Source organism: Aythya marila (genome assembly GCF_965140915.1).
Source record: "Aythya marila genome assembly, chromosome: Z".
Lineage (NCBI taxonomy): Eukaryota > Metazoa > Chordata > Aves > Anseriformes > Anatidae > Aythya > Aythya marila.
The window spans coordinates 29,425,667-29,451,198 of NC_139080.1; the positions used below are offsets into that span (position 1 = coordinate 29,425,667).

Sequence of the window (25,532 nt, forward strand, 5' to 3'; positions counted from 1 at the left end):
GCTCATAAGTTAGTGTATGCATTTAGAAGTATGAAAAAGCAGGGTCTGTGAATATATGCAAGTGGGGCACCACAGTGGCTGAGATGCAGATAGATATCTTGTCTTGTCACCCAAGATGATGAACAGAGAATTCTTAGCAAAGCAGCATGATGGAGAGAAGCCTCACTTAGAGCTGGAGGACTTCATGTACTCATGCATCAGACTCCCAAGATGAAAACATTACAGATACAACAGGCTTCTTCTTCCCTTTGGTGCCATGAAAATTGAGCAGATAAAAGTAACTGGAATATAACTCAGCACCTCTAGCAAACTCCTAAGGGGAGGAAGGAAAACAAGAAGAGGAATTTCTGCCCATCCTGTATTTAGAAATGAAGAAATAAGAGTAAAAGGGAATGATTCTCAATGCAGAAAGACCCATTACTATGCTACAAGATCCTGATACTCATTAAAATGACTTCTGATGACATGCAGAAGCATAAAACTGTTGCAAGAGAATGGAGAGTTGGTCTTACACATCATAAGCACCAGAGGTGTGGTGATTGTAACACAGAGATTATATGCATATGTGCATGCTGCATGTTCTTCTTTCTGTTAAAAAATTGAGTGAGTCATCATTAAATCTGAAGGTAAATTAACTTTGTGAGGTATATTTGTTGTGTTGGAACTTATCTAAATCATACTGGGCAGCAGGGATGGGAGAATGGTGAGGAAAGGGAGGAAAGAAACGAGAAAGAGAGAAAGGGAGAAGGAGAGACAGGGAGAAAGCTGCTGAACACTTTTAATTTATTATCCATACTTACACACCACTGTACGTCCAAATGTTTCTTCCAGAATAGCATTTATGGTTTTATGATGTCAATTGTCCATTATTTATTATGTTATTACTGCTCATATGAGTAACATGGCTTTTTCATGAAATGTGGTGCATATGAAATTAAATGACAAATATATCCAGATCCAAATTCTTATTAATATTATTTTTCATAGGCATTATACAACATTAAATTTCTATGCAATCTAGTAAGAAAATATGTATGAAAATATCTGACTTCTATTAAAAATAAGGATTCTGTCACACAGAATATAAATGTACAGAGGTCACCTGTATGAAGTTGCTTGCTTATGCCATTTTTTTCTGTGAGCAAGAAAATGATAAATTTTTAAACGATTGAATAACACTCGCTATGGATGAAGCAGAGCAAGGAAATGTGAGCTAAGTACTTATACACTAGTTAGAAGCATTGCATAACAATGACAGCCAACTGGGTGTAAGTGTGTAACATGCATTTTCCTCTTTTGCAATGTTCAGGAGATTTGCTTTGCATTTGCAAAATCTAAAAGCAAACAAAAACTAGGATCAACAACAAAACCAAACAAAACCCATGAAGCAAACACTAGGACGAGACAGCTGTAATCTGACTTTTGAAGAGTATTACACTGATTTGTACAACTGCAAACAAATACTGATAATTCAAATTGCCACTAAATGTACTACCATAAGTCTTTAAACTGTCACCGGATAAAAGGTGCTGCGCATAACTTCACCTTCCTCCACTGCATGTGATATGTATGTGCATTGCTATTGAAGCGTGATTACTTTTGCAGCATCAGAAAGGGTAGGGAGCAAGGGGTAGAGGAGCTCTTCTCTACTCTCCCACTTAGCAGAGTAGGACCATAAATGTGTAAATATTGCTTTAGCAGAAGGAGCCATTGAATCACAGCTGCTTCCCAAACTAGACACAACTTCTGGGGAACTCCATTCCACACCATTACTGTTATCTCTTGAGTGAGACAGTGACCATGCTGTGAATGCTGGGTCCTCCTTCCTCTGTTGTCTAAAGCTCTGCATCTGATCAATTTTTTTTTAGATATTTCCTCGGTAGGAATTAGCCTGTACCATTAGATGCAAGTATTGATCTGCCTGAGGGTAGGAGAGCTCTAGAGGGATCTGGATAGGTGGAACCTATGGGCCAAGGCCAACTGTATGAGGTTCAATAAGGCCAAGAGCTGGGTCCTGCACTTGGGGAGCAACAATCCTATGCAATACTACAGGACAGGAAAAGAATGTCTGGAAAGCTACCTGGCAGAAAGGGACCTGGGGGTATTGGTCAATAGGCGGCTGGATATGAGTCAGCAGTGTGCTCGGGTGGCCAAGAAGGCCAACAGCATCCTGGCTTGTATAAGAAACAGTGTGGCCAGCAGGGTTAGGGAAGTGATTTTCCCTCTGTACTCGGCTCTGGTGAGGCCGCACCTCGAGTGTTGTGTTCAGTTTTGGGCCTCTCACTGCAAGAAGGACATTGAGGTGCATGCTCTGGACATGTCCAGAGAAGGCCTATGAAGCTGGTGAAGGGCCTGGAACAGAAGTCCTATGAGAAGCAGCTGAGGGAACTGGGGTTGTTTAGTCTGGAGAAGAGGAGGCTCAGGGGAGACCATATCACATGGTACAATTACCTCAAATGAGGCTATAGCAGGCTGGTTATAGGTCTCTTCTTCCAAGCACCAAGGAAATGGCCTTAAGTTGCACCGGGGAAGGTTTAGGTTGGATATTACAAAAAAAAATCTTTACTGAAAGTGTTGTGAAGTGTTGGAACTGGCTGCCCAGGAAAATGGTTGAGTCACCATCCCTGGAGGTCTTCAAAAACATGTAGATTAGAGCTTAGTGATGTGGTTTAATGGTGGACTTGGCAGCACTGGGTTAAAGGTTGGACTAGATGATCTTAGAGGTCTTTTCGAACCTGAATGATTCTATGATTAACAGGGCTGACATAAGCTGTGACCTTTTGGGAAGCAACACAGCTGGCAAAAAAACAAAAACAACAACAACAAAAAAAACAACAGTCTTGTTCAACTGCATCTGATCAAGGCATTCTTTTTTTTTTTTTTTTTTTTTTTTTTTCCTACAAAAACATTGAGGTTAAAAAAAATTCTCAGTCAAATGTTTTTGCCTATTTTTATAGACACCTTTAACAAAAAGCTTTAATTGAAACAAGTGCTTTACATTTTGTCAAGGGCAGGGAAATCTGAGTTTTCACACTTACTTGAAGAACAATGAAAAGACAGACAATATCAAAAACAAGCAAATAAACCAACCATCCAATGCAGCCATAAAAATTTATCTTCAGTTAAAAAAAGCTATAAATCTGAAATAATAGTTGACCAGATCTAACTGCTGCAGTCTGTTTCTTGTCCTCTTCCAAAGATAATGCATTTCACTTGCAGGTAGACTGTAGAGTTATCAACTGGCTGTAAAAGACAGTAGATGCTCTGCTTGACTTCTGTATAAATTATATCCCAGCACAAAAATCCTGTCATTATGGCTGCAATACATTTCCCTCTTGATCACTCAGCTGAGCACCAGTACAATCACACCAGAACTGAAAACTTGCCAATCTATTTGGGAGAACTCTAACATTAGAAAGTTACCTTGCTGAATGATGAAATCAGTAACTGAAAATCTTGCCATGCTGAGCACAGAGATTTTCAGAGTGCTGCAACTTAGCCCAAAGTTAACAATCAACTGCTCACCCTGCTTTTAAGTTCCCTGTGTGAAATGTTTGTTCTAAATGATAATTTTGCAACTTTAATAGCTCAGTTGCATGGAAGACTTGACAGGTTTTATATTTGGAAATCTGAGCCTTTCCCATTATCACAATGTGGTGATTTTTTCTAATACACAAAACAAACCACTGTCAGTCATAATTTATAATTGTTTTACGCTTGCGATAATCAACTAATGTTCATCACTTTCAGAAAACTAGATTTAAATTCTAATGTTATATTAGCATTTTAGGTATAACTAAATAATTACCCGAGATTAAATGATACAAGCAGAAGGGAGTAAGATTTCTACATTCTTCAGTTTTCAATGTGATTATATTTGAGTCCAAGACCAGAGACATGCTGTTGGTTTGACGTATGACATACTTCCAAAGAAAATGTTTCCTTAAAAGAAAGGATCATTTGTTTTATGTTTTTCTAAACAGCCTGTGTTTTATCTAAGATCTGCATGTTTTTGTACAACCTGGCTCACTTCTTCAGCATTACTCCTGTTTAGTAGAAATCTGATGCCATCAAGGAAAACATCTGTTTATGAACATTGTTGGTTAGAAGAGATGTAGTTTTGAATTTTTCAAACATGATTAGTTTGTTTCCAAACTACATTAGGCAGGATGAAGTGTGTTAAAGATTTATAAATGTGGTTTTCTTTTCACTATACAGCTAAGGAGGAATCTTTGTTATTCAGCTGTTTGTGTATTAAGTTTACTAAGCTGTATTTGTCAAGCAGGAAACAAGCCAGTAGTCTTCCATGTGTTTTTGTTGTTCATATGTTAAGTTGGCATTGGAAGAGCTAAATATGACCTGTCTACAGCAACCTATACCTTATACTAACTTTTTAAAGGAATAGCCAAAAATTTATATTTTCTTGCATATTCAGAGCCATGTTGTGTCCTGTTAGCATCATGACAGCACAAATATGTGACCACTAGAAAAGTACAAGTTCAATATGAAGCCAAGCAATGTAAGAGTGTTAACACATTTTATGGGTTTTCTTGCTAGATCATCTATTTGTTCACACAGATCAGTGTCAAGGTCAAATGTTTTCTTACACAGTTCTAAAACTTGTTGACAATAGAAAGTAAAAGTTCATACTTAATAAGTGTCTTAGTTCTTGCATCTGGAGGCTGTAGACATTCTGGAACAAAGAGGCACTGTAGGATTCCTCAATAACTGCTCCCAGTAAATCATCTGTGCAGGATTTCTAGAAAGCCATAGCATAATTCTGCTAATTGTCTACCACTGCTTTCCAATATGTATGCAGAAATTTTTTATCTGCTCTTGCATTCTGTTTCAATTAAATCCTAGGCCAGGAAAACAGAAATTAACTAGCCTGAAATTGAAATTAAAACTGAAATTAAACTGAAATTAAAACTGAAATTAAACTAGCCTATATGGATAGTGTAACTGTTAGGTTCCATATGAGAAACAGTTACTTTTGTTCCACTCAAAGTTTTACTGCAAATGTTTGACTTCAGAGACAATAGTAGCCTTCATCTTTGTGACCTACCTTAACTCAAGAAAACATACCACAGCCTCTTGTGTTAAAAATCAAAAGTACTGGAACCTACATAGCTAGTTAACTTTGAGAAATCATAAGGCAACAAGAAATTCTGTTTTAGAAACACTAAACTCTTGTAAGAGGCTAACACTGTTATGTTAAGATGGGTGACACAAAATGAATTTTACCTTTGTTACATGTACATATTAACAAATATATATATTAACAAATATATATAATAACAAATTTATTATATATGTAACAAATATATATTTGTTATAGAAAGAATATATATATAATATATATATATATAACAAATATATATGTATCTTTGTTATACAAGAACTTCTCTTTTGATCAGTATTATTTTAATTTGGAAACTAATTTGGCTTATTTCTTTACTAAATTGATATAGACCTATAGACCAAAAACATCATTGTAAGGTGAAAAACTTCAAATTGAACAAATCCTAAAGGAAACCTGAGATTAAATAAATAAATAAATAAATAAATAAATAAGAGAGGTCGAAAACATCAAACCAGCAACGTTACTATAAGGAAGGTAAGTACGGTTCAAATGAGATATGTTGTAAGTGGCCATTTTCTGAGATAAACAAAAAAGCTTGCTTGGTCATAATTCTGTTGAAAACTAATGTCCTAAATTTTTCAAGTTCATTTTGCCCTGCATATTTTCAAGTACTGCCTTTTAACGTAAAAGGCTCCTAAGGATGCTCCTTGTTTTGCCATCTACTGGCTTGGAAAAAGTGCACATTTTCACAAATCTTGCTTTCTTTTATTTCTCATTCTAGTCATAGGACTGGAAAGCATCCACAGAAATGCATGTATACACACACACACACACATTACCTCCCTCCTTGTCCCATATCAGATTGTATCAAACTTGAAAACATGCAACTACCTTATTAAAAATGCTACCTACACAATACCTATGACTATTCCTATTTCTTCCTTTTTTTCTCACTGTTATAAGAGGCTTGTCGCTGTTTTTCGTGTGAACAGTAATCTAGAGTTGAACTATGAAATTCAAAAAGCAGGAAAAAAGTCTGATCCACTTTATGTCAGACTGATTTGGAGATATAGCTTTTCCAGGTGAATGCAGCTTGACAAGGAACCCACTTGTACTGCAGAGTGATTTGCTTTCCCTTATTGAAAACAGAACTGCTTGGCAAATTTCCACTTCAGGACTGGAAAAAAGTGGAAAATAAATAAGTACCCATCCACCTGATGTTTCAGTTAAACCAAATACTTGTCACAGGTTACCAAAAATTGCCATGAAAATCTGTAAATAGTATATACACAATTATTTGTGTATACAAACAAAGATTTTTTAGATTTCACATTCCCTTTAATACTCTGCAACATTGCTTACTGTACCACTGGCTTCAGAGTCAAATATTTGATTTTGTGGAAACTGAGCATAAGTACACCAGTTCCTAAAAGGAAACACTTGTCTGTGTGAAATAATACTTGATTATAGAACAAGACTAGAAATTAAAAGAAAAAAAAAAAGCTTTGGCAGCTTTACTGTTAAGAGATCCAAATTATTATGCCTTCAGGAATATGATTTTCACTCTTCCAAAGACTCTTTAGGACATCTCTGTACAGTTTCACCTACTGCCTATGAATTTGTGAGCTGTCAATTTAGTATGTTTCCTTGCTAGATGATGATGGGTGTGTTTGTTGGATTGGTAATGCTGAATTTCAGAGTTCCTATAGCTTCCCATGTACTGTGGGAGACTTTGTTTGTTTGGTTGGTTGGTTGTTTTTGTTTGTTTTTTGTTTATGTGCTTGGCTTGGTTAAAGTCCTTATTCAGTTTACTGTGCAGCCTCACAAACAACCATCAGCAGATGGGGCAGAGCTCTGCAGCACAAGGAGGAAAAACACAGGAAGATTTAAGCTTTCCTCACACAGGGATTGCTAGTGAAGCCAGTATCTCGCCCACTCATTGCTTCAGTAGTAAGTAGGACTCCAAAATTGGTATCTGCCAGTGCAGGCCAGCTGCCAGGACCCACCTCCAGTAGCACTAAATCTGCACAGCAGGGATGGACATTCCAGACTGGAAGGACAGTCAATGAGGATGCTCTTAAAGACCTGAAGGGTGTTTGGGCTGTGGCTGGATTGGCTAACTGAAAACTGAATAATAAAAAATGCTATGGGCATGAACTGACAGCTGTTGCAAGAGTTTTGAGACAATCTTGATTTTTTTTTTGGCACATGTATAATTTAACAAGGGTGATAGCACTTCTTCTGGTGTACTTTCCAACATATCACACTGCCAGAACTCACAGGACTATAAAATCAAGGCAGAAACCAGGTGCAGGGAGACATCATGACATGAAACAAAAAATGTTAACATCCGAGTGAACCACCAATCTGCTGACATTTCAAACTGCATGTGTCTTGATGGGATGTACCCATGACATGCAAGGCCACTCTATAATCTTTACTTGATCATGGCAACTGGGAGAAGTGCCTGAAAACTGGAGGAAAGCAAATACTACTCCTACCTTCAAGAAGGGCAAGGAATGCCCTGGGAACTACAGGCTGGTCAGCATCACCTCAGTCTCTGGGAAGGTGATGGAACAGCTAATCCTGAAAACAATTTCCATGCACAAAAAAGGTGACCTTTTCCTCTATTCAACATTGATGAGGCCACACCTGGAGTACCAATAATGTTTCCATTTCTGAGCACCCCAGTACAAGAGAGACATAGGCATACTGGAGAGAGTCCAGTGGAGGGCCACCAAGATGCTGAAGGGACTGAAGCACCTCTCCCATTAGTCTGAGAGAGTGGAGATTGCTCAGCCTGTAGAAGAGAAGGCTTAGGAGGATCTTATCAATGTGTATGAATACCTCAAGGGAGGGTGCAGAGAGGACTGAACCAGGCTAATTTTCAGTGGTGCCCAGTGGTAGGAGAAGAGTCAATGGGCACAAGCTGGAACACAAAAGGTTCCATTTGAACTTCAGGAAGCACAGCTTTACTGTGTGGGTGATGGAGCACTGTCACAGGTTGCCCAGAGAGGTTGTAGGGTCTTCCTCCTTGTAGAACTACAAAAGCTGCCTTGATATAGCTGGAGGGAAGCTGCTCCAGCTATCCCTGCCTGAGCAGGGGGTTGGACCACAGAACCTCCACAGGTCCCTTCCAACCTTAACCACTCTGTGATTCTTTTATTTGGTGACTGTAACAACTACCAGTTGCAAGACCACTATGAGGAATATGTGGGTGTTTTCCATGTTTCCTGCTTCCTGAAGAGCAGAGCTCCACACAAAACTGGCACAGCCCATCCCCAGGATAGATCCTCCTTGCAAGTTCTGCCTTGTTTATCCTACTGCAGCACCTGGGACAATGGCCACAGCCAGCCCTCCTTGCTTTCAAGGTCTGTTTTCCTATTTCTCACTCACCACGCTCAAAAGAACAGATCACTTGTGTTATCAAAAGTTTTCCAACAACTTGTGCAGTTAAATTCCTTAAACACTGCTGACCATTCCTAATCCTTTTTTTTGCCAGCACCCCTTTCAGCAAAAATTGCTGCACTCCATGGAGCCTGATTTATATTTCATTTTGAAAACAGGAAGTAAAGGGATTAAAGTTGAGGATTAAAACAGTTACTCTTTGCTGCATTTTTTTTTCTGCAGAATAGTTTGTTAGTTGCCATGGGCACTGCTCAGTGACCCTTAGCCCATGAATGCAATTCTTTTTGCATTAATGACATCTTTTAAATGGACTTCATAGAAAATAAATAAGGGAAAATATCCTTATGTTCAACTGCTCTGAAAGAAAGAAAATACTTTTGCTTCTTTTTCTCTCCATTCTCTCTCTTTTGCACTTTTAACAGTGAAATTTGAACAGTGAAGTTTGAACAAGGGCAACTGAAACTTGAAAGGTGCAGAAGTGCACTGGGCTCGTACTGTAGGCCCTGGACAGAATCCGTTTGCTCTCTGGAAGGCAGGTGTTCAAAAACAGAGCAGTTTCACCAGATTAATATAGTCACATAATAGACAAAGTTGTTGGTAACTGGCTTAATGCCCTAATAGCCTGCTGAAATACCAATGATGTATTCTTCTAACTCTCCTTAGCTAACTCTCTCCTCATCAATTAATCATTCTGAATAAAAGAACAGAAAAAAGAAGTGAATTAATTTTCTGTAAGAAATTTATTAAGTGGTGTTTCTTGGTTCAAAAAAAAAAAATCAAATACTGACAAATTAAAGGAAATGTGTTGCAAAATGAAATAAAACAACGATACTAGCAAAAGAAAATCACAATACATTGTTTTCTATTTGTGTTTGCCACTAAATCTGACGGCTGGCATAAAATTTTGTTTATCCCAAGACTTTAAAACAAGCCAGTAGTTTCACTGATGTGTAGTAAAGTGCAGTAAAATCAACATGTAGTCACAATAAAAAAAAGCCTGCTTTTACTGTAAAACAATTTAAACAATGAACAGGCAAGTAGCATGCAGCACTGTAATAAGCAAGAACACTATTTATTTTATTATTTTATTTTATTTTATTTTATTTTATTTTATTTTATTTTATTTTATTTTATTTTATTTATTTATTTATTTTTCCTGGGGGACTGAAGCATTTGCTGTAAGATGTACAGGTTTATATGTGTTATGCAAAAAAGATTCTAAGAGAGAATAAGAAAAGGTGAATTGCTAGAAAGTGATATAAAATGACCAAGGCTCATAAAGATTCAGTCATTGAGATCTGCCCATGAAGGTAGAGATTTTATATTCCCTTTTCACCGACATGAGGCTTGCAGAAGAACAACATCTGCAGGATCATCACTAGCTGTGCATAGGTTCCTCTGCAGAGCCCTTCCATTTCATTTGGGACCTTGGTCAGGCCACGCTGCAAGGTAGTTCCAGCAATTGCTTTGGCCAGATGATCCATGTCTTTATTTCCTTACTTCCAACATGCTGCACACCTAGAACGGACTTATCTACTCTGCTAGCCTCTACTACAACCCAAATTAGGAGTGGATACAGCTGAGGTATAATACAGTCTGCTTCTTCATCTGAGAAGTGTAGAACCTTTTTTCTTTATTGTAACTAGGAAAAGAATTCTGAAATTTTCCAACCATTACTAACTTAACTATTTTTGAGAGAGCAATAAGTGAAAATGCAAGAAATCATGCATGAATAGCAGCAGGATTAGGGAAACCCTGATTGCCTGTTCCCTTTCTCAGCATAGTGCCTGAAAAGATCTCCTTCAAACTAGATATCATGGGAGGGAATCTTGTAGAAAACCTTAGTTAAGAGAGTATTTTGACAGCTCTCTAAAACCTACTGTTCAACCAGCATTACACAATTGACCAATCTATGTCAAAAAGGAATTTTATCAGGTAGAAATGAACCAAGCTGGAAGTGCAAGTCTGTGCACAGATCCCTGTCTCCTGTGCAATTCGAAACAAATCTCCACCAAGGATAAACAACGTTCACAAATGTCCTTTGGGCTGCCTTTCACAAAGTTACGAATTTGTGATATTTACTTTCTGGCAGAGACAATGCAAAATTCTATGATGGAGAAAGTCTGGAAGATACATACATGAGGAACTGCTGTGTTAGAATAAGACTAAATAAGTATCACATAAATAAATAAGGAGAAAAAAATATATAATTGAATGACACTGCATGCTTTAGCTGCACAGCTCTTCTGTATGGTACTGAAAAACCCAGTAGAAGACCAAGGAGTATCACTTATCATGCTATGGATCTGCTGAGGCATTAAGCTATCTGGTGAGCTGAATCCATGCATGGTGGCCACAAGATCCCTTTGAATGAGCAGGTTTTTCCAGGAGTCATTACAACTTTCAGAGGCAATTGCCAGTTAAGCATTCACTGTCTCAGAGCGTTTCTGTATAACATATATAATCCATAACTAATTTATGAAAAAAGATCACAAACACATTCTGTGCACTGTTAAAAATGTGAAACATTAAATAATTGATCAGGTGAAAGAGGTGAAAGGTGACAGTATTTGGTAATAACGTCTTAAGTTCAAGGCCTACAGTGAAAAGCCCAGGGAGGTTTTACATTCTCTTTAGCTGATCTTGTTTATTTGAACTGTTCCCATTATCTATTCCTTTTTGTTTTTTGTTTTTTTTTTTTTTCCACAAAGATGTAGTGAAACAGTTGTATCCTTACCTATTAAAGTATCTTTTAACTAAATGGAAATAATCTTAAATACATATATATTCTTTGGCACCACATACTGGCTTGAAGAACTATTATACATGACAACTGTTCTCCGCTGTTATAAATATGGATAAAATGAAAACTAACTAAAAGCAAGACTGTACACTATTCAGATGCTAAAATAGATGCTATCAAACTAATCTTGTCCTTGCCAAACAGCTGTAAGTAATCTAAGCAATCCTTTTGACCTTTTTTTTTTTTAAAGAACTATCTTGTTGGTCTGCAAATGCATTTGTTTGAAGAGAAAACCTTCAAAAAGCATTAGACATTGCAAATGCTCATGATAAGATCTACACTAAGCCAGTGGAGGGTCTGTTCCATTGAAATAGGATATGAACTGCAATACTTAAAAGTGAATTAGGGATTTTCTTTATTTAGGAAGATAGCTGCAGAAATAGCAAACTGTTCTTCACGGTACACTTGTATGAATAAGATAATGTTCCTATATTTGTAGAACAAGTTTAAGACTTGTGAGGGTCTGAGCTCTCAAAACAAATAAGTCTTTGTGAACAGCATAAAAATATTTGCCTTCTATATTGGTTTTTATTCACTGCATAGCTAATAGTACAGGTTCTGAATTTTGTTAATGATCATGCTGCATATGCACCTCAGCTGCCTAAGGATGTTCAGCTTGGTTACATATCCTAAAGAATCAAAGACACAAAGCTGGGAGACAGAATAAGGAAAGAAATGGAAAAAGAAAAGTGTCACAAGAAATGAAATGAGAAAAAAAAAAAAAAAAAAAAAGTGGGAGAATATGCAACTTAAGGCAAGGACACCTGAAGGTTATTTTTCAGTAGCAATTTAGGAGCATTTACTTCTTCCAAGATCCACCCATACTGCTTTAAGTTACGTACAAAGTCCAGTAGTGGCTGACCTTTCAGTGGAAAGAGTGAGAAAGTGCACATGAGCAGTGCAGAATAATCAACCTTTTCCCTAATCTCTCTAGTTTGATGCTTACTTCTGTCCTACAGCATGCTCCTGATTCACTAATATTCCATGCAAACCTTGTGTTTATTTTTTAACACTGCCAAAAGAATGATGAGTACTCTCAATAATCACAGAAATACCCAGATACCTTTGAATTCCGATTGCCCCTTGTCTTCTATTATATGTTTTGGTAACAAGTACCACAAGGTAACTGTTCAACTTTAAAAAAAGATCTTTTTAGTTTGCTGTCCTTTCAAAGTTCAAAGGAGGAAATGACTAAGGGAACAGACTTTTAAACTGTTTGTATTCGAGGGGCATATTGTACGTTATCATTTTTCTCAATATTCCTTTAGATCACATTCTGAATACTATATAGTTTTCTATCACTCACTGCCTTGCATAGAAGGAGCTCCATCAGTCTTCCCCAAGTGAAGATGAATTCCATTCATAGTCAGCAATTTTTAGCTTTTAAAAATGTGAAAGGAAGTACTGTTTTTTATTCCATCAAAATACTTTACAAGTAGGGACTGAACGTTACTGTGCATATGGATTATACTGAAAATGTTTTCCAGACATTTTAAGCATTTATTCCCAGATGATTGCATGGTGTTTGTATATGTGCTTGTCCTCATGCTTATGCAGAATTTTACAAATGATGCAAAGATGGTTAAAAAAAGCAGATGATGTTTCCTTTCTGATTTGCTTTAGTAAATAAGAGTTTATTGTGCTATCTAGTAAACTGCACACAACAGATATATTTATGCTGTGATATTCTTGGAATATAGGATCTCATCCCATTACCTGGAGAGATTCCCAGTTCAGTGTATTCAGTGGATGGCTGGAGGCCAGGGCTGGGAAGAGAAAGGGAACAGTGGGAGCCTTACAAGGTTTGCAGAAAAGGTTGTTTTTGCCTTACGTGGTAAGTCATAAACATTTATCAACAAAAATTGTTTAAAATAATTCAGACCTAAATTTATCCATGTCACTGCATCATCTGGCCCTGAACACAGATCTACAAAATCTGGGTTGAAAACTTCATGTAACTAGCATTTAGTACAGCATGTAGACTATGCAACATCAAAGACACATACAGCCTTGGAGAGCCAGCAACTTAAGACACCAAAATAATGTCACTTAGTGTGTAGGGGGACGTTAAAAGGAGGATTAAAAGCAGTGAGGCATAATATACTAAATGAATCCATGACTAACGGGGTGTGACAGCAAAGGGTTTCATTCTTTTCAACAGAATTGATCCCTAGGGCTGGAACTATTACTCCACTGTGCCTTTATCACCTTGGAATTTTTATGGTTATTTTTGATGAATTTGCATTTTTGTAAAGACTTTTTTGACATTAAGCCAATTTTCACTTTTAATTAAAGTCATAAATAATCTTAATTCTTCCTTAAAAGGTTTATTGTTTCTTACTTTTTATTATTATTACTGCCAGGAAATATTTTAAATACCAAAGCATGATGTGAATTAGCAATTACAAGTTCTCAAAGGTCCAGTGACTATGTTGTATCTTGTAAACATTATATGTTGCAAACTTTATCCATGCTTTAAATATCTGATTTGATCTCCACACGTGTGATCTCCACATACATGGAGATTTCACTTCTTTACCTTTCTATATATTACTTTATCTCAAGTACAATGGGTGAACAATGGGTGAACAATGGGTATAGGCAAATCCTTACCAAACAGGGCTTTAAAAACAAGCAGCTATAAAGCTAAAATGTGACCAGAGAGTGAAGCAAAGAGTAAAAAGGGCCAGCTTTAAACTGTTTGGTACAAAGAACGCGTGCAAATTGAAAAAAAAACTCGTAGTGAATGAAATGTCAGAAGGAAAATCCCACAAAGTACTGACACAATCAAAGACAGGAGATAACATATTATTTTACTGTAAATGACAGTAATAGTACAGTGCAGTTCAATACCTGTATTCAGGCCCACTATGCCAGTTTTAGTTGATGTATCACACACAAATTTCTTACAATGCAGTCTTGATTGCCATTTACTTTGTATGCCTGTAAAAGTCATAAAAGCTGCCTGAGCAGCTCCTAGGATAGGCAGGGCAGGGCTCATAGAACTTCTTTGGCCGTCCTGTCTGTGAGCACACAGGAGCAAGGAAGTCAAAGCTCTGCTTGTAATGGTGAACACAAACGCACAGTTACTTTCTCACTCATACAAATGGGCATTCATAAGTTCAGAGGCATCTTCTCATGAATACTATAGACCAGTTCCTTACAACAGGCTGAAATACAGGTCTCTTCTGCCATGTCCTTTTTCTTAGTTACAACCAACCATTGAATCAAAATTTACGGCTTAAATCTATATATTAAAGACTGTCCCTTGGAGATTCCTATGTTGTACAAACACTTTTTGCTACTTTCTATGAATGGCTGTGCATTAAGTTTTAAACATCTGCAAGGTTTATCTATTCCTGTAACAGTTCACAAATGTTCTTGTATCAGGATTAATACAATACTGATTGACTCAATGATCTAAACTAATGACATAGTGCCAACGATTAATGTGAGATATGAAGAAAAATGCTCAGAAAAAACACCATTCTCTTAGGTCACAGCTCAGCTCTTCAAAGATGTGCTTATACATACAAATAACTCTTGACTCATGGACTTGACATCCACAGGGAGCCAGTGTTGTGAAATACATTTGAAAGTGTCTGGCATATGAAAATATAATTTACAGCTTAACCTCATACACTGTCTATTGAGCCTCAAAATCCATCTTTCCATCCAAGACAAGTCATTTAAACTTGCATTTTATGATCTTATGTATTTATCAAGTGGTGAAAGTATAAAATCAAAAAATTTTGTTTTCAAAGACCACTTTTGATTTTGCTTATTATGTATGTTTATGTATGTGAGTAATCACCACATCAGCAAATAAGAGCATTAAAGCAGGTAGACTCATGAAGTCAAATATAAAATTATCACCTATGTAAAAACAGTTTAATTTGCTTTTCATTAATGTTTTTTCTTTTCGGTCTGAAAACACTACAGGCATTTAATACACATTGATATATCTAATATTATAACACCAACTTCTTCATAAAATACTTACACCTGCCAACACAGTAGAAATTTTACCTTTTTCCTAACTTGCTGGTCTTTGGAAGAATGTGCTTTCACATGTTTTCTCAGGGAGCTTGGATCTGTGTATCGTTTAGTACATCCTGGAATTTGACATGCATAAGGTTTCTAAAACAAAAAGAAAAAGAATAAAGAAGCAGCTGTTAAATCACAGATTATTTTAACTCATGAGAAACCATTTAGAGCTTTGGGATGCTGCAAATCACATTACTACAAAATGAAATGCTGTACATTATTACAAGGAGAAGGCCTAGTAATTTATTAGAAAGGGAAAGGAGAAAAGTAAGGTTCATATGGAAGAAAAAACAAAGGAAGGCTTTAATTATGGCACCTTTCATTATTACCTTTTTTTTTTTATTATTTTATCAGTACAATGAATATTGTTAGGTATACTCACAATGCTTCCACCCTTAGAGCTTTGGCTTAATCAGAAATTACATTCTTTAGTGAATCAGGTAAAGAAATTGCAGAAAAGGCCCAGATAGACAATTTAGAATTATAGAAGAATCTGCTTTAGAAAAAAAGAAAAAGTGTTAGTTTTCTACATTATGAAGAGAGCAAGCAAAAACCAGTGCAAACATTGAATACTAAAGTATCAAAAATATTTCACACAAAAATACACATTTTAATCTGAAGTATAAAACAAACACTTCCAGCTTATATTTTCTAATAGCACATCAGTTTAAAGAAATACCAGTCCTGTAATAGTTTTAGAACTTAAAAAGACAAGACCAAAGAACCAAACTAATTCACCAAATAAATACAAATTTCAGAAACTATCTCCTTCTGCCTGTTCTAACCTACCTATCTTCTCTGAAGACCTGAAGATTCACAATAAAGAGTATTAAATGAACACCAGGTCCAACTCTGCTAAAACTGGCTATTTCACAATTCAGGCATTTATGATTAGCAAAGCATTTCTGAAAACACAAGCGTATAAATGTAGTGTACCAACTATACTATCAACTATCCGAAAAGGATCTTTTAAGTTTTTTGACAGCCATTTAATTCGAATGGCAGTGTTCTTTTTCTCCTTCTGGTCTTCTGCCCGTTGGAAACTGTTTGTCTCTAATGAAACCTGAACTTCTTTTGTTGTGAAACAAAGCTTTCATTAAACAAATCTCAATACTGAGTCAAATTCACAAGTAACAATTTGTTGGCATGACTTTCTAGTACTTGCTCCGGCCATTCTACTGATTTTTGTCATATAATAGCAGTTATTATCCCAGCTGGCTTTTGAATCTTTGCATGTTGACTTCAGGTTCCCTAAATAACACCTGAGTGGGAGGAAGTTATTCTACCTGCAATGGAGCCCATGAAGCTGTGGCCTTTTAATCGACTAGTCCTTGAACAGCCCTATAAGACCCTTCTCCTTCCAATCAGTGATGTTACAAGCTACCTGTTGCCACCAACCTGGTGGAAAGGAGCACACAGTCTAATGAACAGGGGACTGCAATGGGACCTCTACTTCCTTACAGTGTCTAGGTGTGTCCTCTGGTGCTTGGCGCGGTCACTGGAGTTGCTGAATGCTTTCTGGCAGCCAGGGTGCTGACAAAGATACGGCTTTTCACCTGTATGGCTCCTTAAGTGAATCTTGAGGTTTTCTAGTCTGGAAAAGGCCTTCTTGCAGCCCTCAAACTAGAAAAGAAAAAGAAATGATTGTAAGAGAAGACACACACAATAAACTGCAACAGCAAACACTGAGCAGAATGGCAATTGGACTTGCAGGACACTCCAGCCTGCTATGGCCAGATGCCTCTGGAGCTGAGGAAAGCCTGGAATTGTTTGAGACACTTAGACCATAAGAGTGTTTGTGTTGTGTTTGTCTTAATTAGGACACAACATTATACGGTCATTTTTCAGGGGCAACAATGAGACCCAGAGTGACTGCTCAGCTCAGAGCTCAGCACCACCCAGCCTCTCTGGGAAAAACAGCCCATGTTGGTTTTCCCAATAGCAGACAGGAAGCAAAACAGTCACTGTGTTCTGTGCTAGCCAGCCTCATCACAGCTCTGGATGTTAAGAGCTGAGCTGAACAAGTGCTCCTCTTAGTACCAACCCAACCTATGCATGAACAACAAAACCCACACAGGGATACATCAGTCTGCTCTACCTTGCGTATGGCATTGAAAGAAGTCAAAAAAGAACATGAAAATCAAGCTATTTGCTTGATGGCCCCGGTGATAATATAATGCGTTTTGAAACACTTCTTTACCTTTCTGATACATTTGTATGCATTACTAAAAATAAGGGTCTCATCCTTACAGCCCAGCAAAAGAGGATCTTATCTCTATAGGTAACCAAGAATCATGTGGCACAGTAGTTCTGTACCTAACCAAGTACTGCACCTGCAAAGAAACCTAAGTTTATGTAAGTGGAAAACTATTTCTTCATCTGTCATCTGTCCTGCTCCCATGTTATACTTTATTTAGAGGAATGTAAAAAACTTCCATTCTATTTGACATTTGCATTTTCATGTACATTTGATTTCAGTTAGACATGAATGTTTAGAACTCTTAGAAACATAAACTTAATTAATTTCTTTATTTAATTTTCTTAATTAATTTCTTTAATTAATTTTCAATTAATTTCTTTAGCTTTGACCTCTGCACATTCTACTGAGAAGCTACATCTAAAACACTTGCTGTATAACATGATCGTTTACAATTCTTGTTTGCTTGCAAGAGCAATAATGCATTAACATTAAGTAATGTCAAAGATTATCTATGCTCTAACACACACAAAAAAAGAAATAGGCCATTTTCTACTGACGCTAGAGTAAAACATACACATTTTGTTATGTTTTATTTAGTGTTTGTATGTTTAAAAAAACACAAGTAGGAACACTGACATAATTCTGATCATAATTAGCAAGCCTTAGTTAGCAACCTGTAATATCCCCCTCCCCCCCCCCCAAAAAAAAAAAAAGTAAAAACAAAACAAAACGAAACAAAAAAAAACCAGGATATTAAAAATGCTTTTACTTTGAGGAAAATATTAGAAGACATTTCAAGATCAACAACAACAACAAATAAAATACATAGCAATCTCTACCAGTTGCCTGGATAACAGCACCATGTTTTCATAGGAAAAAGTGAAGAGTTGAGAAAGCATTCAAAACATGAGAGCTAAACGACTGATATGAACAAACAGCCTTTGAAAAGGAAAATAATTCAAATACAGCTACTTTAAAATAACAATGAAATTTACTGATGATCTTCACAGACATTTTATATGGACAAGTCATTATTTTTTATTAAATTTAAAAACCTTCTATTCTAATTACAGTATTTAGGCCGTACCAAATATGAAATAAAATGTATTATTTCAAGGGACTTTCTGTTTCATAGGGTAAAACTCATCACATTGAAAAAGTTCTAAAAGCAGGCCCTCTGCTTTTTCACAATTTATAGAACTTTGAATCTTCAAGCACATGAACAAAATTAAACATATATGCAAATAATTGTTTATGATTGTAAAGCAGCATTGAATTTAAATGGGCAAAAGTATTTAACTCTCCGGAAGTTGGAAATATTATCTTACAGATTAAAAAGAAATAAGAAAAAAAATGATTTCTAAGGAATACTTCATTGCTTGGAATACTTCATAGCTTGGAAGTAGAGAAGATAGTCTGATACTCTGAAGTTCTCATCCCTCTACAGCCCTAAAATTCTGTGCATCATATTCACAAGGCTACATATTGAGAAAAGGTCATCCCATAAAGAAGTAGAAACTTGAAGCCTGTATTAGTAGAAAGACTGTCTTTACACAACAGTTAATGAATTCTAACTCTAAATATCAAGCTGTTTGAGGCCTTAGGAATGTTTGATGCCTAAAGATAAAAGGAATGAAGCAGCACTCTTTTGAACAAACATATCATAGAATCATAGAATCATAGAATATCCTGAGTTGGAAGGGACCCTTAAGGATCATCAAGTCCAACTCTTGACACCGCACAGGTCTACCCAAAAGTTCAGACCATGTGACTAAGTGCACAGTCCAATCTCTTCTTAAATTCAGACAGGCTCGGTGCAGTGACCACTTCCCTGGGAAGTGGTATTCTATGATTCTATGATTATAGATATTCTGTGATATTAGATATTCTGTGATATAGATATTCTGTGATATTAGTGATATTCTATGATTCTATGATTTTGAACAACAATTCTATTATTCCTAGAATCATAGAATCATCATCTGGGTTGGAAAAGATCTTCAAGCTCAAGATCTACCATCAACCTTACCTATCAAGTCCCACTCTTCTCTTGATTTCGATAAAAGTTTTCCACAGAAGACATGATTACAAACTGGGCAAAAAAAGTATGGTAGTAGGGTTGTTGCATTTTGAAATGGAACCTTTCATAGTTTCTCATTTATTATCTTGGTACAAGAAAAGGATTACAGGAATGTGTTATGTACCTCCACTACAATTAGTCACTGAAGTACTTGCCATGCATTTGGCATTCTGAGGCTGTTTAGCACTCTTAGTAAACCTGATTAAACCTCCTTTTTAAAATTATTATGTGGAATTAATTGTGTAATATTTTCCTAATCTGCAATACAGAAATCACAGTTACTGAGTTTTTATTTTTACTGTTGTGTGCAAATTGAAATCAATAGCTCACTTATAAAGAAAATTACTACTCCTTACTTCCTAAACTTGGGAGTTCTTTTTAAAACATATTATTAGAGTCTCCATATCCATATTTATTTTATCTTTTTATAAGGCTAATTGCCAAAAGCAGGAAACAGTATATTTACAGTGAAAGGTAAAGCATGTCAGTAAAAAGCAAAAGCACTGCTGACTATGACTTTTAAACACTCGTGCTCTCCAGAGTGTTCTGCATATATTTGTACACACATAAATGGCGTTAAGTGTACTGGGCAACCTTTCTGTAAAATTATAATATTATGACATAGATTTCTAGAAAATAATTGACACAGCATGTGAAGACTTGCTGGATGCATCATTCACTTCTGAGCCCTGTCCTGAATGACACAGCAGACTTCATTTTGAAATACATTTAGACTTTTATACTGTAGGAACACTAGGTTCCTGCATGGATTCCCTTGTCTGAATACTTTAATGCTTGCAATAGATATTCATTGACCAAATATTTAAGAGATTCATAAGTTTTTGATGATCCTTATGGGTCCCTTCCAACTCAGGAAATTCTGTGATTCTGTGATTCTGTTTTAACTGAAAAAGAAGCTGTTCTGATTGCCTGAGTTGGTCGGCACTGTAACACAGACTTAAGACCTTGCTCTGGAAAATAACTTCTATCTGAGATCTGATCCATTCACAGAAAAATACCTGGTGTTTATTTAAAAAGTCATTGACAGGCATTCAGGCATTTTCTTATCTAACTCTCCCTAATATTATCTATTCTTAAAAATCTTCAGTTCTTCCTATTCAAATTCGTTTTGCTTCAGTATCTAAACATTGTAATTTCTTTTGTCTTTTTCTGCTGTATAGATGTGATTAGTAATGTGTAAGATAACTTCCAGTTCCAGGCATTTTCTGAATGTTATCAAGTCCTTTAACGTTCTCCCAAATAATTTACATATATCAAAATTATTTGTTCTCTCATGTTAAACAATACTTTGTCAGACTTCCACTGAAATAATTCTTTAAGAAATATGGACACCAGAGCACAATTTGATTTTACAGTGTTGTTTCATCCCATATAAAACAAAATAATAGTGTCCTATTCTGATATGATCACATGTAGACTCTTAATAGCTTTTTTTTCTTTGAATCAGTTATACAGAGTAATCCTCTTCAGCATCACTGCATTGGGATATTATTCTTTTACTTTGTAAGTGTGAAAGGTAACCATTTCCCTAGTTTATTGCCACCTATGGGGAAATATTTATGGTATATTAAAATGATTTCACTTAATCAGAAGTTTCCAACATGCCCCCTCTTCTTGGATTTACAGGAAAATGGGTGTTTCTTTTTTTCTTTTTAAATTTGACTTAGCTATCTTTCAACTTTCCTATAACCCTTCCATTGCAACAAATGATGCCTACACAGTGTCTAAATAACAAATCTAGGTGCTTCATTTTTTCTTCAGTAAAACAGAATGTGTGCCTCATGTAAGTAGCAGATGAGCCTGAGGTCCTCCAAGAACTGTGATATAGGAAACCATTGGATGCGATATGCCCAAATGATCTCAGAAGTTCATTTGTGAGTTATGCTTGATAAAAGGTAAAGAACTGCCCCAATCTCTGCCAAACTTACTTGATGGAAATCAATCCAACCCTAAATCGACAGCCAGGATGTGCTAATCAGACATTTCAAATACATTCTTGAATTGTTGCAGAATAGTAATTTGTTTAGCTTAATCACCTATTCAGCTATGGTCAACTGATGATGCAAAATGAGAAGGAAAAAATGCGCCTAGAAACTATGATACATATCAGAGAGAATAAATTAGTTCCTGATTTTACAAGGTCAACAAGATAAGAAGCTTCATCCTAGCAAACATGCTTGCCATGGAAAAGTAGCTAAAGAATCAAAATCTCTACCTTCCACATTGCTTGTCAGTAAGCACAATGGATACTATTTCCGGTTAAAGGACACAGAGCATAGTAACAGTGAGACAGGGCCTTGTTTATTACTACCATTTCACACAAGCAGGAAAACCAGCAGTTTCACAGGTGTACAGTTCAGATCAGATGTAACTCTTGCTTTGCCAGCTAGCCCATGGATAACCTACATTAATCCATGACTAATTGCACATGACTACATAAATGCATCTTCTTTAAAAACTCTGTTTCTGTAGTCCCTTTCTGACTATTTCTGCAGTAACCATGGATATGAAATACAGGATCAATATTTCAGTAGTAGTACTTTTTCCAGCACTAGTCATTCAGGTAAGATTACTTTTCTAAACCAACCCCTTTTTTGCTCAGTCAAGGATTGTGTTAGCCTTGTTTAAGTCACAGCATTCTACAGAGGATCACATTTGGTAACACTAAATTCCCTCTCAGATGCATTGTTTGCTAGGCAGAATTTGTCATCTTTTAAATATAAGCTAGAATTCTTTGTTCCTGCTTGTGTTGGTTTGTATTTGTCTGTTTTACAGTTCACAGTTTTATACTGCAATCATTCAGCAAAGTCCATCAGGTCATTTCAATTGTTTTCTACATTTTCCTTGTCCCCTTCCAGACTGCAGAAGTAACAACTTGATAACATTTGCTTCCTCCCAGTGTTGATGGATACAAAAGAAAAAAATGAAACAAATGGGACTCTACTAATGTGAAGGACTCCAGGCTGCTGCTGCTTCTGGCTGCTGAGACTTTGGGAACAGAATGAGAAAACGTGTGCTAAAAGATCCAAACTGGTGTAAGACTGCTTGCTTGAGGAGAGTACAAAATGTTGCCTCAGCCTTATACAGATATGCTGGTTGGACTTTGATGGGATCCTATTTCCAACAGCAATTGTCTGAGATTGATTTTAATAGCTGCTTGACTTGCTTGATATAGTAATATTAATAAACTGACTATATCCGTGGCAAATAACATTTTTAAATCCTAATCTTCAGAGAAAGTGATTTGAGAGAAAGTATAAGCCATTCCTGAATGCCATCACATAGGAATGCATATATGCAAATGGAGAGAATAGTATCCCTGAAAACCACAGACGAAAACATAAATCTAGAGTATCACATACATAAGACCTCAAACAAATCCTTCAATTGCTCAATAATCTGGTAGCAATTTAAAAAAAATTATTAGTAGATAAATGACAAATTAATAATTTACTAATGTTTTATGTCTATCTTATGTTTGTGTTTATGTCAATTAATTTTGAATAGTCTGATATAAGGACCAGGTAGGTTCTGTGTCTGCACCAAGGCAGGTAGTCTGACAAGGACAAAATATCTTTCTCCAGCTTCACATTTATTATAAAATGAGATGTAAAAGCTGTTCTTTACATGGTTTCCAAACAAGAATGATGCATTTCAAACATTATTAATAGTCTTTTAAATGGCATTTCCCTTCCTCAACAGCATTAGTAGGGTGCTGCTTTACAAGAGATGTGAGGGCTTTTAAAAAATTGAGAGTAAGACCTCATATAAAAACCTTTTAAATAGCTTTTTATTCACACAGACTCTCCTGCCTGGCAATCTTGTGAACGACACATAATTAGTGTCAGACATCATTCAAACTGCTGACATCAGGTGGTCACCAACAAGGACGCTGCATACCGCAGCTGAGATTTAAAAGCCCAGGTTCATTTCATGTGAAATGAGTGCTGTGCTTTTAACCCTTAAAGTGTTTAAATGGGGAAAAATGTAGAATCCAGAGCAGCAATTCATTATACTGCAACCATTTCTGTCTTAATGGAGTACATTTTGTGACATGGTGATTGAATGCTTTGGCATATGCACGATGCTTATATAAATAAGGCTGTACTTTCCTCAGGCAATGCAAAGGCTGGAAATTTTTTCTTCTTTTACAATTAAGCTTATGAAATGATACAATATTTTGGAATTCTTTGTTACAGTAAATAATGACAGACTATGTTTATATAAATTGCATAGATTATAGTAGATGCTTGTTTACCCAACCATTCAATAAGAACTTGTTCCAAAACCTGTTGAAGTCGGTATGTAATTACTCTTTTTTTTCCCCTAAAGAAAAAAAAAAAGTTTCCCTCCTTCACTACGTATCTTCACTACAGGTAGTTTCCATCAGGCAAATTCCATTAAAATTTTAAGATCCTGCATGACATAAGGATAAAAGAAAACAAAAAAAAACAAAATTATGGTCTATGAAAAAACCTGAAGTGTATGTATATATATATATATATATATATATATATATATATATCTTCTTTGCACTTCCTACTTTAAGCTAAGAAGCTTATTACATTTAACAGATTTACAAGAAAGTTTATATATTGTGTACTTCTCATATTGTAAGGGCTTTTGTCTAAGGAGCACATTTTTTTTTATTTTTGTGTGTGTGTGTTATGTGTTTAGACATAAGATTAATACACTCTATTCTCATCTGATTTCATTTTTCTAACACATCTTTCTACTTCTGTATATTACTTCTTTATATTAAAAGCAAGAAGATCTATATATTGCTGTTATAAGTGAGAAATACAATGGAATCAATAGAAAAAAAGATATTAATGCAGATGAAAAAGTTAATATACAGAAGAGTGAATTTGATTACCTTTTTTGTTTGTCAGATACACAAAAAACGCTAGTATCTTGCATTCTCTCTGAACAAAATCTTACTATATCTGTCACATTGTCCACATTTTGCTGAGCATTTCCATATGTAGATGTATTACTTAAGCTTAACAATAAAAATCAACTTAAATCTTTTTTTGAGGAGATTACTATTTGCAGAGAACATTGTGGTGTCCGTGTGGTGGTTTTACCGTGCTGGGCAGCTAAACCCCACAACCGCTCTCTCACTCCCCCTCCTTTAGATGAGGAGGGGGAGAAGTAAACAAAGAACAACTCATGGGTTGAGATAAGGATAATTTAATTAAAGGGAAATAATTATAATAATTAAATAAAGACTACCATGAACTAAACAATTTAACTAAGGGGAAGTAAAAGGGAAAAGGGGAAAAAGGGAGGAAAACAAACAAACAAAATAAATGAAAGCTATATGGAAGTGCAGAGGAAAGAAATTACTCTCTACTTCCCACAAATGAGCGATGATTGACCACGTCCTTGAAGCAAGGCCTCAACGCACGCAGCCGGTGTTCGAGAGGAGGACCGACGTCTTCTCAACGAGAGCCCACCCCTCCCCTCTTCTTCCTGTTTCCACCTTTTATTGCTGAGTGTGACACCACATGGTATGGAATATCCCTTTGATTGGTTTAGGTCAGCTGCCCTAGTGATGTTTCTCTCCTCACTTTTTGCCCACCCCCTAGGAGGGTTAGAGAAAGGCCCAATGCTGTGCCAGCGCTGCTCAGCAGTAGACACAACACTGGTGTGATAACACTGCTGTTCCAGCTACAAGTACAGAGTACGGCACTGAATGGGCTGCTGCTGGGAAAGTTAACATTCCAGCCAGACCCAGTACAGTCCGTTCTGATGGGACAAGTAGGAACAGTGGATTAAGGATGCCAACAAACTGCAGTAAAGGTTAAAGAGGAAAACAGGTAGGGGACTGTCCCTACCCAAAATACTCCCTTCTCACGAGAGTTCTCTTTACAGATTAGTCTTTTCA

General features: G+C 36.3%; 1 protein-coding gene across 6 annotated transcripts in view; it reads right to left on the minus strand.

Moving 5' to 3' along the window:
• Positions 1-25,532, minus strand: part of GLIS3 (GLIS family zinc finger 3) — a 181,666-nt gene that overhangs the window by 35,225 nt on the left and 120,909 nt on the right. For all 6 annotated transcript variants that reach the window (XM_082783465.1, XM_082783467.1, XM_082783463.1 and 3 more), the window contains 2 exons: positions 16,803-16,964; positions 15,324-15,434 (listed from right to left, as the gene is read on the minus strand). In XM_082783465.1, coding sequence (XP_082639591.1) covers positions 15,324-15,434; positions 16,803-16,964 — 273 coding nt within the window. The remainder of the gene's footprint in view (positions 1-15,323; positions 15,435-16,802; positions 16,965-25,532) is intronic.